Source organism: Drosophila rhopaloa, unplaced genomic scaffold, assembly GCF_018152115.1.
Source record: "Drosophila rhopaloa isolate 14029-0021.01 unplaced genomic scaffold, ASM1815211v1 contig_150, whole genome shotgun sequence".
In the NCBI taxonomy this organism is placed as follows: Eukaryota; Metazoa; Arthropoda; class Insecta; order Diptera; family Drosophilidae; genus Drosophila; species Drosophila rhopaloa.
The window spans coordinates 1,414,358-1,432,213 of record NW_025335029.1 but is presented as its reverse complement, the minus strand read 5'-3'; the positions used below and the strand labels follow the sequence as shown (position 1 = coordinate 1,432,213).

Here is a 17,856-nt window from a genome sequence, read left to right as displayed (position 1 = left end):
TTTAATCGAAAAATTAGCTTGGTGTCTTAGAATCCAAATTAAAAACAATGTAAATAAAAATACTCCAAAACAACGTCAACAAGAAAACCCAGATAATAGATAACTTTGAGTATTCAATTTGTAAAAGTTTTGAAATATATAAAATATGGTATTTGGCAAGAATTTTTAACAAATATCGAATTAGTATCCAAATTAAAAACAAGAGAGACCGCTATAGTCGGGTCCCCGACTATCAGATACCCGTTACTCAGGTAAAGGGAGTGCGAGGGAGATGGAGATAGAAACTTTGATCACGCATAACTTTTTAACGAATGGTCCGATTTCAAAACTTTCTTCTACATTTCGATAGGTATCGATAAACACAATAAAACTGCATTTTTACTTTTCCGAAATATTAAAATTTTTAAAATCGTATATAAGCGATTGTGGGCGTTAAAGGGGGCGTGGCACCGTTTTGAAACAAACTTGCGCTGCGTAGGAACTCCTAGAATCTGCATGCAAAATGCCAATCTTCTAGCTTTTATAGTTTCCGAGATCTCAGCGTTCATACGGACGGACAGACGGACAGACGGACAGACGGACATGGCTATATCGACTCGGCTAGTGACCCTGATCAAGAATATATATACTTTATAGGGTCGGAAACGCTTCCTTCTAGCTGTTACATACTTTTGCACGAATACAATATACCCTTTTACTCTACGAGTAACGGGTATAAAAATTTATTACATTTAACCATGTACATAAGTATTTTTAAGTTTTAAGAATTTCTGTATTTTACACTTAAATTTTAAGTATTTCTGTATTTTACGGATATGTTAGCCAATCTCTTTTTTGTGATCCCTAGGGATTGTAGACCTTTTCCTTGCTTTTAATTTTCTCAGAAGGAGGCCGCAAATCGAAAGTGTTTCTACCTTGGTAATTAATAGTTTTCCGAACTCAGAAACTTCTAAACACTTTGAACTTTTTGAAACTTTATGCAAATGTGCCATCAAGTTCAGTTCCTTTTCTTGACTGATTTTCTTGGGCAGGCAAATTGAATTTACTTTGGGCTCATTGAATGGTTTTCCATTCCCACATAGTTTCCATTAACCCCTGCTAGTCCCGTGTGGCCTTTGACGCCCCGTGTGTGAAGCATAATTACAGGGACAAGCCAAGTTCTTCAATTAAAATTTATTCGGTTTTCGTGAGGGGGTCTTATGTGGTAAGTGTGTGAGTCCCTTTTTAGTTTCAACATCGAAGTGTCGAAGTTTTGGACGCGGTTCAATGCGGTTTTGTGCGATTTTTAATCCTTTGTGCCACTGACAAGCCAATTAATGAAGATTTGTGGTCGCTTTGAGTAAGTGAGTTGTAATATTCTGAAAATAAATCGTGTGATGGCTTCTCAGTGGGGAAATATCAGATTGGTAAAGGTAGTAACAAAATTCTTTATCATAAATTAAGACCAAGTAAAATTAATTTGTAAGAGTCTTAACTTAAATGCAATAAATGCTAGAATTCTAAAGTTATTATATTTACTAACTAAGCTCAGAAAAGTATAGTAGTTCATGATTACAAAAAACCAATCCATTTTCCAAGAATAAATTGTTAACAAAAACTGTTATAATTGTTTAAAATAAAGGCAATACAAACATTATTTAGCACAATTAAGTGCCAAGTCAAATTATTTTGTACAAGTCTAAACTTAAGTGCAATAAATTCTCGATGTCTAAAACTATTATTTTTACTAACTAACTCAGTAAAGTAGATCATAAATTCAAAAATCTAGCCATTGAAAAATTGTTTAGGAAAACTTATACAATTGTTAAAATTACATAATAAAAGATGATTGGAAATATAAAACATAGATTTAATCACACTCACTCTTTCATTCCTGATACATTTAATTTAATTTCCGGAAGGATCATCATGTATTTAATCTATAGATTAGGTTTTGAACTACTATTTTCCACCATTTCGAGCAACATCATTGAAATTTCCCTCAGCTAAAAAATAAGGCTGGTGGCCATATCGAACACACTCACTTGCAAAAGTATCCAACAAAAAAAGGAGGCAAAACCCCATGGCAGTCATAATGATGACACACTTACCACATAAACCGCACGCACCACATACATATAGCCACCATCGGATCCAACTGACAGTGGTGCGAACCACCCACCGAGGGGTGGGTGAAAAGTTTATGGAGGCGGGAAAAGCCCCGAAAAAAGGGTTGGCAACTGGGAAAGGCTTTCGCAGCTCCAGAATTGCCACTAAAATGCACGCTAATGAGTTTCAATTACGACCGACTGACAAGATGGGATGCTCTGAAACAGTTTTTATTTTTATTGACATGGCATTTGTGTGCCCACCATCCTCATTTCGACTGGCTGTTTTCGGTGTCGTCGCTTCTGTTGTCAATTTGCGTAAAATTTTTGTCCTTTTTTTGAGTGTTGGTTTGTCGCTACTTTGATTGAAACTAAACGACGAGCTGAGCTGCAGCTGAAGGTGTGGCAATGGGACGAGTGAAGGGCGGGGGGGTTGTGGTGGAGGGCTTGATTTTAATTAAATCCCCATTCCCGCAAAATGCGGCACAAGCAGCTGAGGCCGTTCTAGTAAACCTCATCGTCCTTTCGTCCTGTGGCCCAAATGCCCTTTACTCTGCGTCTGTTCGTCACTTGTCATTCCGATTTTGGTTTGCACTTCAGGGAGTAAGGTTTGGGGATTTTAGTTCGCGTCCATCTGTATAATATTTTAAAAAAAAAATTTAGTTTTTTAATGTTAACTAAGAACTCCAGAAACAATATTGGTCATCATTTTTAGTCGAAGAATTACTTAAAAAGATAGGATTTTTAAGTAATCCTTCGAACCAAATCATTTTATTTCCAAAAGATAAAAAATACAAAATATGAAAATAAAATAAAATTGCATTATTATATTTAAAAAAAAATACACTTTTTAGTAAGAATAATTTTTTAATTGGCTTGCTTGAAAGTAAAGCTAAGAAAATAATTTTTTTTGAAATACTTTTAAAAAATCATGTCAACCTTAGATTATTTATTCACTTAAATGTATCGCTTGACCTTAGTTAAAGCAGACTAAAGCAATATATTCTTAAATATAAATTGATTTGGTCTGCTTTAGCTAATATAAACAATTATTCTTAAACATAAATTGATTTAGTCTGATTTAGCTATTCATTTTTATACCCTTGCAGAGGGTATTATAATTTCAGTCAAAAGTTTGCAACGCAGTGAAGGAGACATTTCCGACCCTATAAAGTATATATATTCTTGATCAGGATCACCTCCTGAGTTGATATAGCCATGTCCGTCTGTCCGTCTGTCCGTCCGTCCGTTTCTACGCAAACTAGTCCCTCAGTTTTAAAGCTATCTGCTTGAAACTTTCCCAAAAGTTGTCTTTCTATTGCAGGTAGTATATAAGTCGGAACGAACCGGATCGGGCTACTATATCATATAGCTGCCATATAACTGAACGATCGGAAATGCCATAACTTTGGTGTTTTTCAAGTTAGCAAGTTAGGAAGTTCTATGGGTTTTATTTTTGGCTAATCAGTCTGACTTACCAAATTTCATAAGGATCGGACGACTAAATCCTATAGCTGCCATATAACTGATTGATCGGAAATGCCATAACTTTGGTGTTTGTAAAGTTAGGAAGTTGGGATTTTCTATGGGTTTTATTTTTGGCCAATCAATCCGACCTACCAAATTTCATAAGGATCGGACGACTATATCCTATAGCTGCCATATTATTGAACGATTGGAAATGCCATAACTTTGGTGTTTTTAAAGTTCATATGAATAATTTTGAAGAATATTCTGCAAGGGTATATCAACTTCGGCTCCGTCCGAAGTTAGCTTTTCTTTCTTGTTAAACATAAAATGATTTAGTCTGCTTTAGCTGAGTTCAGGCGATATAATTATTAAATTGAAATGCTTTTTTAAATACTTAAATAACTCTATAATGTTCAGCGTATTGCTAGATTCGGCGTTGAAAGGTAACCGTTTGCCATTCTTGTTTTTTAAAATCGTAAACTTTTATGATTACAAGGGCCGTGGTGCGTTTGTTGTTATTTGTGTTGCTGCTGCTGGTGTTGTCGTTTACTTTGTGGCATGAAGTCGGTGTTGCCAGTGGCACATGTTACAGCAAGCGAGACTCATCTAAATGGTTATGGCGCCAAGCATTTTAAATAATTAATGGACGAGTGGAGGACAAGTGCATTGCCCACAAACCCTAGTTGGAAAACAGGAACAGGAGCTCACAACTCAACGAGGGCGCCACAAATGCAATAAAAATGTTGGGCCAAAACTTTGACCAAGAAGCCGACAACGAAGCAGAAGTTTTCCGACTTGGGCCAAAAATCGACTCGACTGCATTTCAATTCCCAAACGATTATAAACTACCGACCGTTTGCAAATTTAATTTACAACTGCACAAAGTGAACAAACCGCAACAAGAGCTCGGAGCGAAGTTTTTACTTTGTTAAAGTCGGAGGGCAGACTTTTATTTGCCACCTACACAACAACTTTTGCCAGAGGGTCAGTTGGCAGCTGGAGCTCCTGGAATTAGCTGCTAACTGGGAAATATTCATGCACATGAAGAGAAATAATAGATTTTATTTTAAAAAAATCAAAAAAGATTTTAGATGTTTTAAATAATAGAAAAAGGTGTTAATATCTAACAATTATAGCTCTAGGTCTTACAAATTTATTATTGTCATTCAAAGAGCGATATTTGTTAAATATTTTAAGACCTTTTCAATGATTTTAAGTAAATTTGTTATAAAGCAAAGCATATTTTTGCATGGTAAACAAATATTTGGTATTCCAAATAAACTGTTTTTCCAGTTTTTCAAGATACTACAACATTGTTAATTTTGTAAAGTCTTCTTTATATTTTTTTTTAGAGAAATTCATTACCCCGATCTATATTTTAACCTAATAACATGAATCTCTTTAATATAAATCAACATTTTAATAAATAATGTTTGAGTTGTATTTCAAAAATCCTATTTCTCTAAATTATTTAGTCTTTCGTAGGCATTCGAATAATTTTTCCTGGTGTGGATAATAGAAGGAAAGTTCTCCTGAAGCAGGAAATTATGTTTATTATTACTTTGGCACACACAATTTGGACTCCAAGTGGGCAAAAGCTGCTCCCCGAACAATATGCAAATTCGCAGCAGCCAAAGGAGCCTCAAAAGAGTTCCAATCCCACTCTCACCCAATGCCGAAAACTTCAAATTTAAATTAATAAGACAGGGGGCAGGATCGCCCAGCTGGATGAGCTTCGTTAGCTCCGTGGAGCAGCATCATCATCAGCAGCAGCAGCATCCTCCTTCTTGGAGTGCACTCTAAATTGCACTTTAATTGCACTTTAGGCGAGAGCCAGTCGATGGGAAAAACTCAAAAGTTTTGTTTTCCTCTGTCAAGGAACCTTTTCGGCCATTGTCTGAACGGGGTGCAGACGGGAAATTGGTAATCATCATAAATAAGTGATTCAAATTAATTAATTTCAGTTTTGCGACAAACACTCTTTTTGGCAGAGAGGTAATTAAAATGTTGGTAAAGAGTGGAAGGTTTTTAAATGGCTTACATATCGATATTTTCCGAAGTTAAAACCGACCACTTAAAGAGCATGTGTATGTAATTTTGTATATATTTAGTTTAAATGTACAAATCTCAAGATTTAATTTAATTATATTTTAGACCATATACAATTTCATTGAATATGTTTTAGGTAATGTCTTTCTTTTGTACTTTAATAGATGTAATAGAACATTTGTGTATAGGATTCTCGTCAAAAAACTGCAATACAATCTGATCAACTGAGTTGCACTTGTTCCAGTTCTAGTTTTTCCTCCATGGTCGGCACTTGTTTGCCATTATGCCTAATGCCCCGCAGCCATTGGATGTATTCCTCCGGAATTCCCGACTCCTTGGCTCCCTTTACCAAAACTTTGAGGTACGTTTGCGAGGGCTGACGATCGAGGGGAATGTTTTCCTGGGAACCACCTGCATGAATCTCTGTTTGGGGCTGATTCGCCAGGTGATACGCTCGACAGGTGATGTTCGCATCGGTAGTCAATGAGTAAACGGGCACGCTAATCGGAATATATACGCCACTGGGCACACTTTCCTGACTGAAAAATGAAATAAGTGATAAGGATAAATTTTAGAAATCGTTAATGATCCTACTCATCCAAATCCTTGAGGTTGCACATGTCAATCTCCCAAATGGCTCCATAGACATGAGATCCTTCAGTGGGTACAATTGTGGCCGGAGCCCCAAGCCAGTTTTTTGATCCTGTGTGAAAGTCCAGGCGGAAGTTCTATAAAGAAATAATTGTACATTTAATATTTCAATTGTAATGTGGTTTTAGAAACAGAGAGCAATAACTAAACATAATTTTTATTCTTTGGTTTCTTTTAAAAAGTATTTTCCTTTTTACCTACCTCCAATTTTCCTGCCCCGATCCTTTTAGCTGTGGGGTTTTGTATATGAATCCGACTAGCCAGCATATTACTACCGAAACCGAAATAAAAGAATTTACTGGCCATAATTATGATGCAGTTGGATCTGCAAAAGATAATATGTTTTTAAATAAAAGCAGAAAAGAACCTTAATTTTTCATTATTATGAATATTAACTAAGTTCAAAGAGTATTTTTTTGAGTGGGAAAAGAAAGATACAACATTTCAAATTAAAGAACTTTAATATTTTTATTTTTAACAAACATGTAAGTTTAGAAATCACTGAAAGCAGTTAATAAAGCAACGCCTCTAAAACTGTGAGTCGACTAAGCAGTTGCTTCGCGATAAAGCAGTAGATGTTTAGGTTGTGTTCTTGGCTAATACAATTTAATTCAAGTTCCTAAAAATTGATAAATATTACACAAGCAAATAAGGAAATTGTTGACAAAAAAAAATATTACAAATCATAATGAAAATTTCTTTAAATTTTAAGTCGTTCTCACTTTTTTTTGATTTTGTATTACAAATTGCAGAGCCCAGCTGTTTGAAAAGCTTTTTATTGTTATCTGCCACTAAGCTTTGAATTCGTAAATCAAATCAGCTGTTCCACCGCATAAATATGTATTTTACTTAACAAAACAACTTAAGAAATGTGCAATATTTCACTCATTTTCTGAATAGATTACTTACATATATTTGAATATAACTATTTGAATTCCAAAAATGGATTTACACGTCAACTAAAACTGAATAGAAATTTTGTTTACTCTTCTCGGTCGGACAGATGGCAGTGAACTAAACTGATATGATGATAATAAAGTGTTCGCAATCTTCCAGCACACACACGACGTGGTGAAATTGTAAATTAGGCCTCTTGTATGGGAATCCTCGAAATCGGATAAATAAATTTGTTTTTTAAATTAAATTAAAGGTGTAGTTTTAATATATAATTCAAAAATGTATCATATTGATGTGAAGTAAACAAAAATAAATAAATAAAGCATAAATACAATACTGTTACAAACCAGATTATATAAATATGCTCTGGTCACACTGATCTATGGAATACGTTCCAAATTAGGAAATTATTTATTTATCCATAATTCAACAATAAGTTATCTATGACTTTTTTAAATGTTAAACAAAATGTTTTTATATGGCTTTGTTGAGTGGAGTTCTCGATTTTTTCTTGGGGGCAACATATTGCCATCTCTACTATTCTACCCTAATATACTCTTACAGTAAAAAATTGTATATACACATACATATATTAAGTGGATTCAGTTAACCAGTAGGACGACCACTTTTGAATAGCTTATAACAAATAAAATGTAATGCGTTTTTTATTGGAGCTGTGAGTTAGTTAGTTATTCAATTCTGTTTTAAGACTCTTTTTGAGCTTTCAAAAGTATGCAATGTTATTTAAATTCAAAATGTGAGACACGCTGTTGTTGATCGTAAATGTTATTAATCAAGCTCTAACAGGGTAACATAACAGCCGCTGTTAAATAGGCTCTTCCCCAAACTATCGATATAGATATTGAACATCTGATGCCTCTCGATGTATTATCGATAAATATAGATAACGGCCTGTCGCAGCCCCCGCACCATCAGGCCACTTCTTGCTCTTTATTGTTGTCGTCCCCAAATCAGTTTTTCGCTGTGTTTGATTGGGAGTGGTTCGCCATTTTTTGGTCAGCTAATAAATTGGTCTGTGTTCTTACATTCTAAATCCGGCAATTTAAATATTCTCAAAGGTAAGTGGAGCACTCGGGGTTTAAAAAAAGCGGTTCTTAAGTCACGCCTACCACCCACTTTTATCTCATCTCGTTCGATTATTTACTGCATTTATATCACTGACTTGCAATTTATCTGAGCGAATAAAAAATGGAGAATTTGCTAATCGGTCTCGATAAGTAAATTGCAAAATTCAAGACTGTTTTATGCGAATAATTTGCGTTGTTTAAGTTTATGCATAACCCCTGGCCCAACCTATTTACCACCGAACTTTCCCCACCGGTCTGTTTTTATATGCAATTTATCTGTCGGCCGCTGTGTTTGTTTTTTCTTCGCACCGGTTTGCCTTTTCAAAAAAGAGAGATAGATAAAAAAGTAAAAAGACATGAAAGAGAGGGGTATAGATGGGGAGACAGAGACAGACACGTATCCCATTCGACAGGCTTTTTTCTCTTCCACCTGACTCTCCAGGTGCTGTCCAAAGTTTAATCTTGAATTCGTGTCGACAGTTTTAATTAAACCTATACAATTACTATGCATATCTACAAATAGAATGTTCGAGAACATCTCCAGATAGTCTAACGAGAGCTTGTATCTCAACAAAACTTTTGTTATTCGCAAAGTAGGACCGGCCTTTTAAGCAAACACCAAAATGTAAGGTTTTTTATATTAAAAAAAAACGTTATTATAAAAACTAAACTTTTTAACATATTTAAATAATCTAATACATTAAAAACCTCTTACTAAAGGTTGTTTACCAGATACTTTTTCATCTTATATAACCTTTAAAGGATTTCGAACTATAACTATAACTCTATTGTTTTACTATTTGGTTTCCAATCTTTAAAATTTTAATTTCATCTCGAGGTCAAATAGGTTAGAAAGTTAAAACAGGTGCAAATTTATAACTTTGTAAATTACTAAACACTTGTTACCCATAAACATTTATATCCTATAATTGGTTAAATATTTAAATAAAATACTTTTAAGGTTTAACAACACATATTTTCTAAATGTTTTAAAAAATTGTAAATTGGCTTTTTTGTAATTAATTTAAAAAAAGTAAGAACATTAAAATCCTATGCAAAATAGTTTGTATTATTATCGCAAAATGCTAGGTGCTCATAATTTATTAAAAGCAATAATTTTATATAAAACTTCAAAATATTTCCCATTAAAAAATTTTAAGACAATATTTTGGTAAAAAATTTTGACGTAAAGTCCAAAGGTCAAAAGTCTATGTAAAAATATGAATGTTAAACCAAAAAAATGTTTTGGCAATTCTTCTTCGACTAGAGAGTATGAGTATAACATATAATGAGTATAACATATAAAATATTATGTTTGGGTACAAAAGTAATTTCCAAATTGATTTAATCTACAGTTTTTTCCCCCGTCATCACAAATTTATTTTCCAATGCCAAATCTTATCGGCCACGTTAGAATGTAGTAGAAATAGTAGGTTGGAGTTTGATATTGAATTCCATATTCGAAGTCAGCCAGATGGGCTGGAAAAACCGCTTGTGAAATTCATATGGTGAAAGCATAAATACTGTTATTTGGGCCGCCGCCCCCTTTTTCATCTAAATATGGGGCGTGTCTTAAGCTTATGGCGTGTTTAGCGATCGCGCCACCTCGGCATGTTAATTAGGTTGTGGAAGATACAACTGTAGATCTAAAGATCTCTTTATATAAGCTAGACGTTGTCATTATGAACACTGAAAAGAAAGCCAAAAAAAGAATCACGCAATTGTGATTAGTTATACAAATGAACGGCATTGACTGAGACGATAAGAAACGTAGACGTTTGAGATAATCAGAGCGAGCCTCCCTCGCAACAATAAAAGGCATTGGCGCCCAAGTTCAAAAATTATCTAAGCTTTGACATGTCATTACCCATCACTGTCTGCTATCGTTATCGATATCTCTGAAGTACCAGCTGATGGAAAATTTAAATACAAAGAAGACAATAAATTCCTGAGTGCCACGCGCTATTATATATATGTATATAATCAGATGTATTATCAAGCCGTCCCTGAACTTAGAATAAAAGTAGTTAGCCCCGAAAAGTGGAAAAGTTTTTGCCAGCTGATAAAAGCAACAGTTGGCAGTGGGAGAGAAAGGCATTGACAATAAGAAAGAGAGGGGACTGCCACCCGCAATGCAAATGCGATTGACAAGTCAGCCGGCGATAACGATTACATATTTACGAGTTCCTCGAGTGTTTATTGTTTTCGCTCTTGTTACATTATTAATTAAAACTGCGGCTTGAACTGCGTCGAGAGCTGTGAGAGCTTATCAAAGTCCCCGGCTAAATCTTATCTGTTCGGCAATTTAGTACGTTGTGATTACGCCGATTGCGCAACCATTTGATTGTTCAGCACGGAGAGTCTGAAACTGCAGCGAATAACGGCACATTCCAGTTATCAGTTACAGTTAGGACGCGGGAGACGCCTACAGCACTTTTGTACGGAGATTTCTCGTTTTCCCGGGTTTCCAGTGTCAGTTGTATTGTTCCAGATTGGTGACAAACAATTTCGTCTATCGTTTCCAGTCGGTTCATTCATAATAAATACCCAGTTTTAAAATGTTCGCCCTCCGCCGCACCGCCGCAATGATGACGTCGGTCCACCGGCAGCCGCAGCTCACCCAGGCAGTTTTCCGGGCCAATTTCGCCTTCAGCGCCGCGGTAGGTTCTCTTTGTATCCTCCTCAGTTGCCCTTAATCTCTCTGCCTCCCGAATTTCGGATTAGGGTGGGTCGATATTTTGGACAGAGTTCTGGAGGCGGCGGAAAGCTCCAAAGATTTCTTTATATTTTGACAAAAGGTGCATGATTAGCTGAGATTCAATACGTGTACAGTCGTATTAAAGAAACCAATAAGAAATAATTATTCCATTTTTTTTTTAATTTTAACTTTTATTAAAAAAAAATTGATTTGTTATCTATTTTAATGTAATTTTTTAATCTATTAAGTTTTAATCTATTTAAGCTTAAATATTTTCAAAAATTTAATGAAAAAAAATATTACTTAGAAAATTACATGTATTCGATCATTGGTCTTAGTATAAAGTCAAACTTAATATTATTTTTACAATCTTAATGACTTTACTTATTTCTAAATGTGAAAGAACATTGAAATTTGCACCATCTTTGTAATTTCGAAATATAAAGGGAAATGAGAATAGTGTAGATCTGGACTTAATGTGTAAACTAGGATAACACAAAGTAATATCCTATTAAATCCTTTAATTTATAGTAAACAAAATTTTTAAATAACAGAATACTCTCTTCAATGAATATTCTATAATTAATCTATACAAATCGACCCACCCTATCCCATCCGGATCAAAGTTCACTTTGCTTTGACCGGCTGTCACTTAATCATCGCCATTTAAGTTTCGCCTGTATCGCCTGTGTCTAGGAACCCAGTACGCATAAAATATCCATGGATAATGAAAGGAATACCTTGAGTGCCGTGAGTAAGGTGAATGCCCCTACACGCCAGATTCCAGACACAAATCCATTTTTCGCCTAGCTAATAAGATCCTTCGTTTACCACCTTCAAGAACTCATTTGTGGTATGCTCTCCCGAACAGATGGCCCAGAAGATTCCTGCCGGACCCGTCGTGGATGTCCTCGGTGACGAGATGACCCGCATCATCTGGGACTCGATCAAGGACAAGCTGATTCTGCCCTTCCTGGACATCGAGCTGCACACCTACGATCTGGGTATCGAATACCGTGACAAGACTGAGGACCAGGTGACCATCGACTGCGCCGAGGCCATCAAGAAGTACAACGTGGGCATTAAGTGCGCCACCATCACTCCTGACGAGAAGCGCGTGGAGGAGTTCAAGCTGAAGAAGATGTGGAAGTCGCCCAACGGCACCATCCGTAACATTCTGGGAGGCACCGTCTTTCGCGAGGCCATCATCTGCAAGAATGTGCCCCGTTTGGTCACCGGCTGGCAGAAGCCCATCGTCATCGGTCGCCATGCCCACGCCGATCAGTACAAGGCCGTGGACTATGTGGTTCCCGGACCCGGCAAGCTCACCCTCACCTGGAAGGGCGCTGATGGTCAGGTGATCGACGAGGTGATCAATGACTTCAAGGGTCCCGGCGTCGCCCTGGGCATGTTCAACACAGACGACTCCATCGTGGACTTTGCCCACGCCTCGTTCAAGTTCGCCCTGGACCGCAAGTTGCCGCTGTACATGAGCACCAAGAACACCATTCTGAAGAAGTACGACGGTCGCTTCAAGGACATCTTTGAGGACCTGTACAACAAGCAGTACAAGAAGGAGTACGAGGCGGCGGGCATCTGGTATGAGCACCGCCTCATCGACGACATGGTAGCCTATGCCATGAAGTCCGAGGGTGGCTTCGTGTGGGCCTGCAAGAACTACGATGGTGATGTGCAGTCTGACTCCGTGGCCCAGGGATACGGTTCTCTGGGTCTGATGACCTCCGTGCTGCTCTGCCCCGATGGCAAGACCGTGGAGGCGGAGGCCGCTCACGGAACAGTGACGCGTCACTTCCGCTTCTACCAGCAGGGTAAGGAGACCTCCACCAACCCCATTGCCTCGATCTTCGCCTGGACCCGGGGTCTGCTGCACCGCGCCAAGTTGGACGACAACGAGCCGCTGAAGCAGTTCGCCGAGACCCTGGAGCAGGTGTGCATCGACACCATTGAGGGCGGCGCCATGACCAAGGATCTGGCCATCTGCATCAAGGGCAGCATCAACGCCGTCGAGCGCAAGGACTACCAGGAGACGTTCGAGTTCATGGACACGCTGGCCAAGAACCTGGAGGCCGCTCTGGCCAAGAACGCCGCCGCCGCCAAGTGACTATCCGGCGCACACTCCGAGCCGCAGGCCTCGCACCTCTAGGGAACCACTCAGCGATGCCTCGTCCTCGTCACCACATTCACTATATTTTCATTCGTTTATGTAGATGTGCATGTCCTAGACTAACTATCTGTGTCCTCGATGCATGTTCCACACTGTTTCATTGTCTCTGCGAGACGCAAAAAACCCCTGATTTCCCCATAACGTCTAACGGAAAAGAAATTTCAAATAAATGTATTTTTATACCGGACTCGAGAGGTCTTTAACCCAGTCGAGGGTGGGCTCGTTACGAGGCCCAGTCCACTTGTGCGGCTTCCTCTGGGCCCGGTTTTATTGGATTTGCCAGCGATGTGGCCACAGTCGTGTTTTAACACTTGGCGGTACCACACGGCGAATCAGGATCCGTTTAGGAGGGAGAAACTATCGATGATAGCCGAAGTCTTGGGCTATGGCTACCTGCTGGCCTACGTGATCTGCCTGCTCTGCTGGCCAGGAGCGGCGTATCCGGCCACCAGTAGCTACCGTGATCTGGATATATGCAATCACTGGGACGGTCGGCGGCACTTCCTCGAGCTGGGCAGTCCCGCTGGTGAGCTGCACGCCCGGAATGTGACGACCACCGCCTATCGGGTGAGTGTTTCCGCAAGCGATTCTCGTTGGGATTGGGTCAGCAATTATGAATTACGAAACAGAGCTCGCCGCTGGGCTTCAAGAACGATGCGGTGGCCGGAGATGTGTGGTACCAGTGCAGCCTGGAGCTGGTCACCTGCGCCGAGTGTGTCATTCGGGTGGCCTTCACCTATGCGAACTTCTCCAAGAGCTGCGGCAATACGGGTGGCAAGTCCAGCATGTGTCCTTGCGAGCATATCCAGTTCTCGGAACCGCCCTACGATTCCACCATTTCCGGTCAGGAGTTCTGTGGAGATGGCAAGGTGTTCCGGAGCAAAACCAGAACCCTGCAGCTAAAGTTTTTCTACAGGACCAACAATGCCCACGTCTTTTCGCTGCAGTACTTCTCAGAGCGTAAGAACAAGGATTTAACCAAGTTAAATATAAGGTAGTTATATCATAACTAACCCCGGATTAGGCAACGTACGGATAGTGAGTGGTTCCCCCAAGCAGACGATTGTGGGCAATGGGAGTACCAAGTACCTGCCGCAGGTGATCTCCACGCCGTACTTCCCCATGCCCTATCCCCGTGACTACGGCATCGAGCACATCCTCACCTGCGAATCGGATAACTGCCAGGTGCGGCTGGACTTCACTGACTTTCAACTGGGACTCGCCTCCACCCTGGAGATCTTCGACTCCAATGGCCAGATGTTGGACTCCTACACGGGCGAGCATTTCCGACCGCCCATCACAGTGAGCAGCGGAAAGTCGCTACTCCTGCAGTTCCGCGGAAATTCAGCCACCGGAGTGGGTTTCCGGGCGGAAGTTAGCTTCATATCGTCAAAGCAGCTGAAGGACGAACGACTGGTGCCCTACACAGGTGAGTGGATGGGTTTCGTTACACTATAATAAAAAACAGGGAAGACACATACATATTTAGCCTACCGCCAAAAATTTAATATTTCAATAGTTCACACAGAATTTTATGATCTATTTGATCCTATTTTAAATTTAATAACCCATTATCACAATATAATTTCAAAGGCTTAGAAAGGACTTTTTATTCTCATGTAATGAAGTATATTAGGCTAATATATTCTTGTTTAATTAGATAAGGTTACAAAAAAAAACATATATAAGTTTTAATCCCAGGCTTCCATAATTTACAGCCCTATAAAATAGATAGATGATAGATTTTCATTAAAGTCAGCCTAGTTTGATCCTAGAAACAAATAGAATATGAGATTACATTTCTTTTCTGTGTAGAAATAGGGACATTGGAATAATTGCCGGATTAGCCGGGCACTTGAAGGTCTGCAGGCAATTGTCATATTGATTTTGGCAGAGGAAGTGGGCGGCGGGCTCTTCACGAATATCAATGTCAATGCAAGGCGTTGAAGTGGAAACTGGGTGACATTCTGGTTAGGTCTGGTTTGGTAAGACAATCGATTTCTTGGATCATTGCCCAATTGGTTGTTAGGCCACCGTTCATATATAAGCTGAAAAGGGGTTGAAATGGGTTATGCATAGTTGGGGCAGGCTGGTCCGTATATAACACAAGCCATTTGGATTTATTAAGTGGATCATGTGATGTAATGTCACTAAAATAATACAGTAGAAAAGAAACAGGGTTCCCCAAAACAAGTTCGATGATCATACATAATCATGTTGGGGTAAAAAAAATAAATTAATTTCGAAATTAACTTAACAAGACTGTTAGAAAACATCCAAATAAATTCAAAATAATATATTTTTAGACTGCGGTGGAATGGTCACCGGACCTGGTGGCGCCATCACCATGATGAACATGATTGAAAATGCCACGGACGTGCGGCTCTTTGATTGCATCTGGATCATCAAGCCCGGCAACAACTACATGATGATGAAGACCCACATCTCCCTGCGGGTGGATGACTTCTATGGAATGGCCGCCCGTTCCGAACTCACCATCCGGCAGGGCACCACCTCGGATGCCGTGGAGATCGAGAGCGTCATGTGGCCGAACAACGGACTGAGCAAGGAGAGCCATGTGGCGCCCATCCTCAATGGCTACTACATTCGACTGCGTGGGGTGTTTGGAATGTCCTCCAAGCTGGCCATCGTTTACAGCGTCTTCAACTATTTGAGTGAGTTTGACCTAAAACTAGGAAGAGTATAATCTTAAATAAGAGCCTGGTTTAGATTGCTACATTGGCTCGGAGTTTTTGTGTGGGAACAACCACTGCATCTCCATTCGACTTCACTGTGATGGTTTCGACCACTGTGGGGATGGCACCGATGAGCCGGATTCCTGCGAGGAGGACTGGGCCCACCTGCACCACGATCGCCGCTGGTACTCCCACAAGCCCAACTACTACTTCCCCAAAATAGATCAATATCCGGATCTCAAGACGGCAACGGGCATCTTCATCATCAGCACCCTGGGAATCTTCGGTGTACTATCCGGCTGGATGGTGATCCTTTACAGGATGGGCGTGAGAGCACGTCACCAACGGGAACTGCAGAGTCACCTGCAGACGATCAGCGAGCTGCTGGATCGCCAGGATGAGGATCGCACGCCAGATGAACCGCCGAGCTACGAGGCGCCGCCCGATTACGAGGAGGTGATCAAGGTGGGGATGCAGCAGGAGCTGCGGGAGCCAAGACGCCAGCGTCGTGCCCGTCGTCCACCGCCTCGGGATCGGAGCTGCAGTCGCGCCGCCAGCAACTGCACCATGCAATCTGTGCTTCCACTGCATCGCAATTGCAGCCTGGAGAGGGATCAGGAACAGCCCAGTACCTCGGCAGCGGCCATGACCCATGCGGTGGCTGCCACGGACACCACCGAGGATGCGGAGCAGGTCCAGACGATGGCCCAGCGGATGCTTCTCGCCACGGCTATTTGTGGTAGGTTGAGGGCTTCCCCGATCCCACCCTGCAGTCGCTAACTTACCCACAGAGTCCCACTTGCAGGCACTGCAGGCACGTCTCTCCCGTCAGCAAAGGAGCCTGGGGTCCGGCTCCAATCCGTGGGGGTTTCAGCGGGCCCGCCACCGCTATCCGCTGGGGGTGAACTACCCCCAGCCGGTGGGCCAGCCACGACGCCCGGTAGCACGGCGGATGACTGCTCCCAGGGAGGCGACTCCCTCAGCATTTCACTCACTCTAGGCCTGCCCTCCACGACAGCCGAGAGTCCGGTGACCTCCGACCAGAACCAGAACCAAAACCAGAGTCAGGATCCGACCAGCAGCAACTGCACGGAGCACACGTACCTAAAGCGATCGTGGCTGGTGATCCAACCGGTGCCACCTGGAAGGGGTTACAGGGTCCAGCGACTGCGGCATACCTACTCCTCTCCCGAAGCATTCTCTGGCGATGAACTTCACCTGCCGTATCCGGATTTCCTGAGCTACGGCACCAATCTTCCGCATGAGCGGAGTAGCAGCAACTTTGGATCGGAGTTGTCGCGGGATCCATCCAGTTATAGTGTGGGAAAACGAGCTCGCTTGACCGCCGAGGAGCCAAGTGAATCGGAAACAATTACCAGGGAGATGGAGTACTCCAACCAGACCCTCCAATCCCAGGTGATAGAGGAGACGCCTCCGAATCACAGTGAAAGTGAGAGCGAAGGGGAGCAGCAGGTGTCCTGCTTTGGAGCCGTAGCCCAGCGGCCCAAGCGGCGTCATCGAAGTCATGTGAGGAGCCGATCCTTCAGCAACACGGGAGGTGGCAGTGCCGGGAGGAGGCGGCTCATCCAGCGCAGCTCGTCGGCTGATCTTCTGATGAACTATGCGGCAATGGCGGTATCCACGCCACAGAAAAGAGCCGAGGGAATGCAGCGTTTGTTTTTTATCTAAGAGTGGAATGCCTTTAGGAACGATAGTATTAAAGCCTAGTGTGATTCTGGTCGGGATCTGGTCACAGTTGAGTAGACCTGCTCCAGATTCGAATGTGATTAACATGATGGAAACGAAATTGATGAAATTCTTCCAAGTTTAGGTTTAATTGTTATATTGTTGGTCGTTCTCACACATTGTGAGACATTTTAAAATTAATTCAATTCTATCAAGTATAATCAAAGTAAAAATCGGGAACAGGTCTCAGTTTGTATTCTATATTATATATATACCACACCTTGAAAGGAATAAATAATTACAAAAGGTTAGCATTTTATTGGTTACTTTATTCATTTATAGCGTTATA

General features: G+C 40.8%; 3 protein-coding genes across 7 annotated transcripts; 2 read left to right on the top strand and 1 right to left on the bottom strand.

Annotated features, from left to right (window-relative positions):
* Positions 1-5,645: 5,645 nt before the first annotated feature.
* On the bottom strand, positions 5,646-7,384 carry LOC108050553 (gamma-glutamylcyclotransferase). Its single transcript, XM_017132273.2, has 4 exons — positions 7,167-7,384; positions 6,459-6,582; positions 6,201-6,334; positions 5,646-6,145 (listed from the first exon to the last, which is right to left on the bottom strand). Exons 2-4 carry the CDS (start codon positions 6,561-6,563, stop codon positions 5,827-5,829), a joined length of 558 nt encoding a protein of 185 aa, XP_016987762.1. The 5' UTR covers positions 6,564-6,582; positions 7,167-7,384; the 3' UTR covers positions 5,646-5,826.
* A 716-nt stretch (positions 7,385-8,100) lies between these two features.
* Positions 8,101-13,312, top strand: LOC108050561 (isocitrate dehydrogenase [NADP] cytoplasmic). Of its 4 annotated transcripts, none has more exons than XM_017132284.2 (3): positions 10,405-10,902; positions 11,637-11,699; positions 11,782-13,312. In XM_017132284.2, the coding sequence occupies exons 1-3, from the start codon at positions 10,801-10,803 to the stop codon at positions 13,060-13,062; spliced, it is 1,446 nt and encodes a 481-aa protein (XP_016987773.1). In that variant the 5' UTR covers positions 10,405-10,800; the 3' UTR covers positions 13,063-13,312. The 4 variants fall into 4 exon arrangements, with proteins under 4 accessions (XP_016987776.1, XP_016987773.1, XP_016987774.1 ...); XM_017132285.2 differs by having other exon boundaries at positions 10,406-10,902; positions 11,812-13,312; XM_017132287.2 differs by lacking the exons at positions 10,405-10,902; positions 11,637-11,699 and adding an exon at positions 8,101-8,233 and having other exon boundaries at positions 11,812-13,312.
* Positions 13,313-13,387: 75 nt separating this feature from the next.
* LOC108050560 lies at positions 13,388-17,818 on the top strand. 2 transcript variants are annotated; one of them, XM_017132282.2, is made up of 6 exons: positions 13,388-13,692; positions 13,755-14,085; positions 14,150-14,554; positions 15,432-15,800; positions 15,856-16,560; positions 16,627-17,818. In XM_017132282.2, exons 1-6 carry the CDS (start codon positions 13,411-13,413, stop codon positions 17,508-17,510), a joined length of 2,976 nt encoding a protein of 991 aa, XP_016987771.1. In that variant the 5' UTR covers positions 13,388-13,410; the 3' UTR covers positions 17,511-17,818. The 2 variants fall into 2 exon arrangements, with proteins under 2 accessions (XP_016987771.1, XP_016987772.1); XM_017132283.2 differs by having other exon boundaries at positions 16,613-16,945.
* The last annotated feature ends 38 nt before the right edge of the window (positions 17,819-17,856 follow it).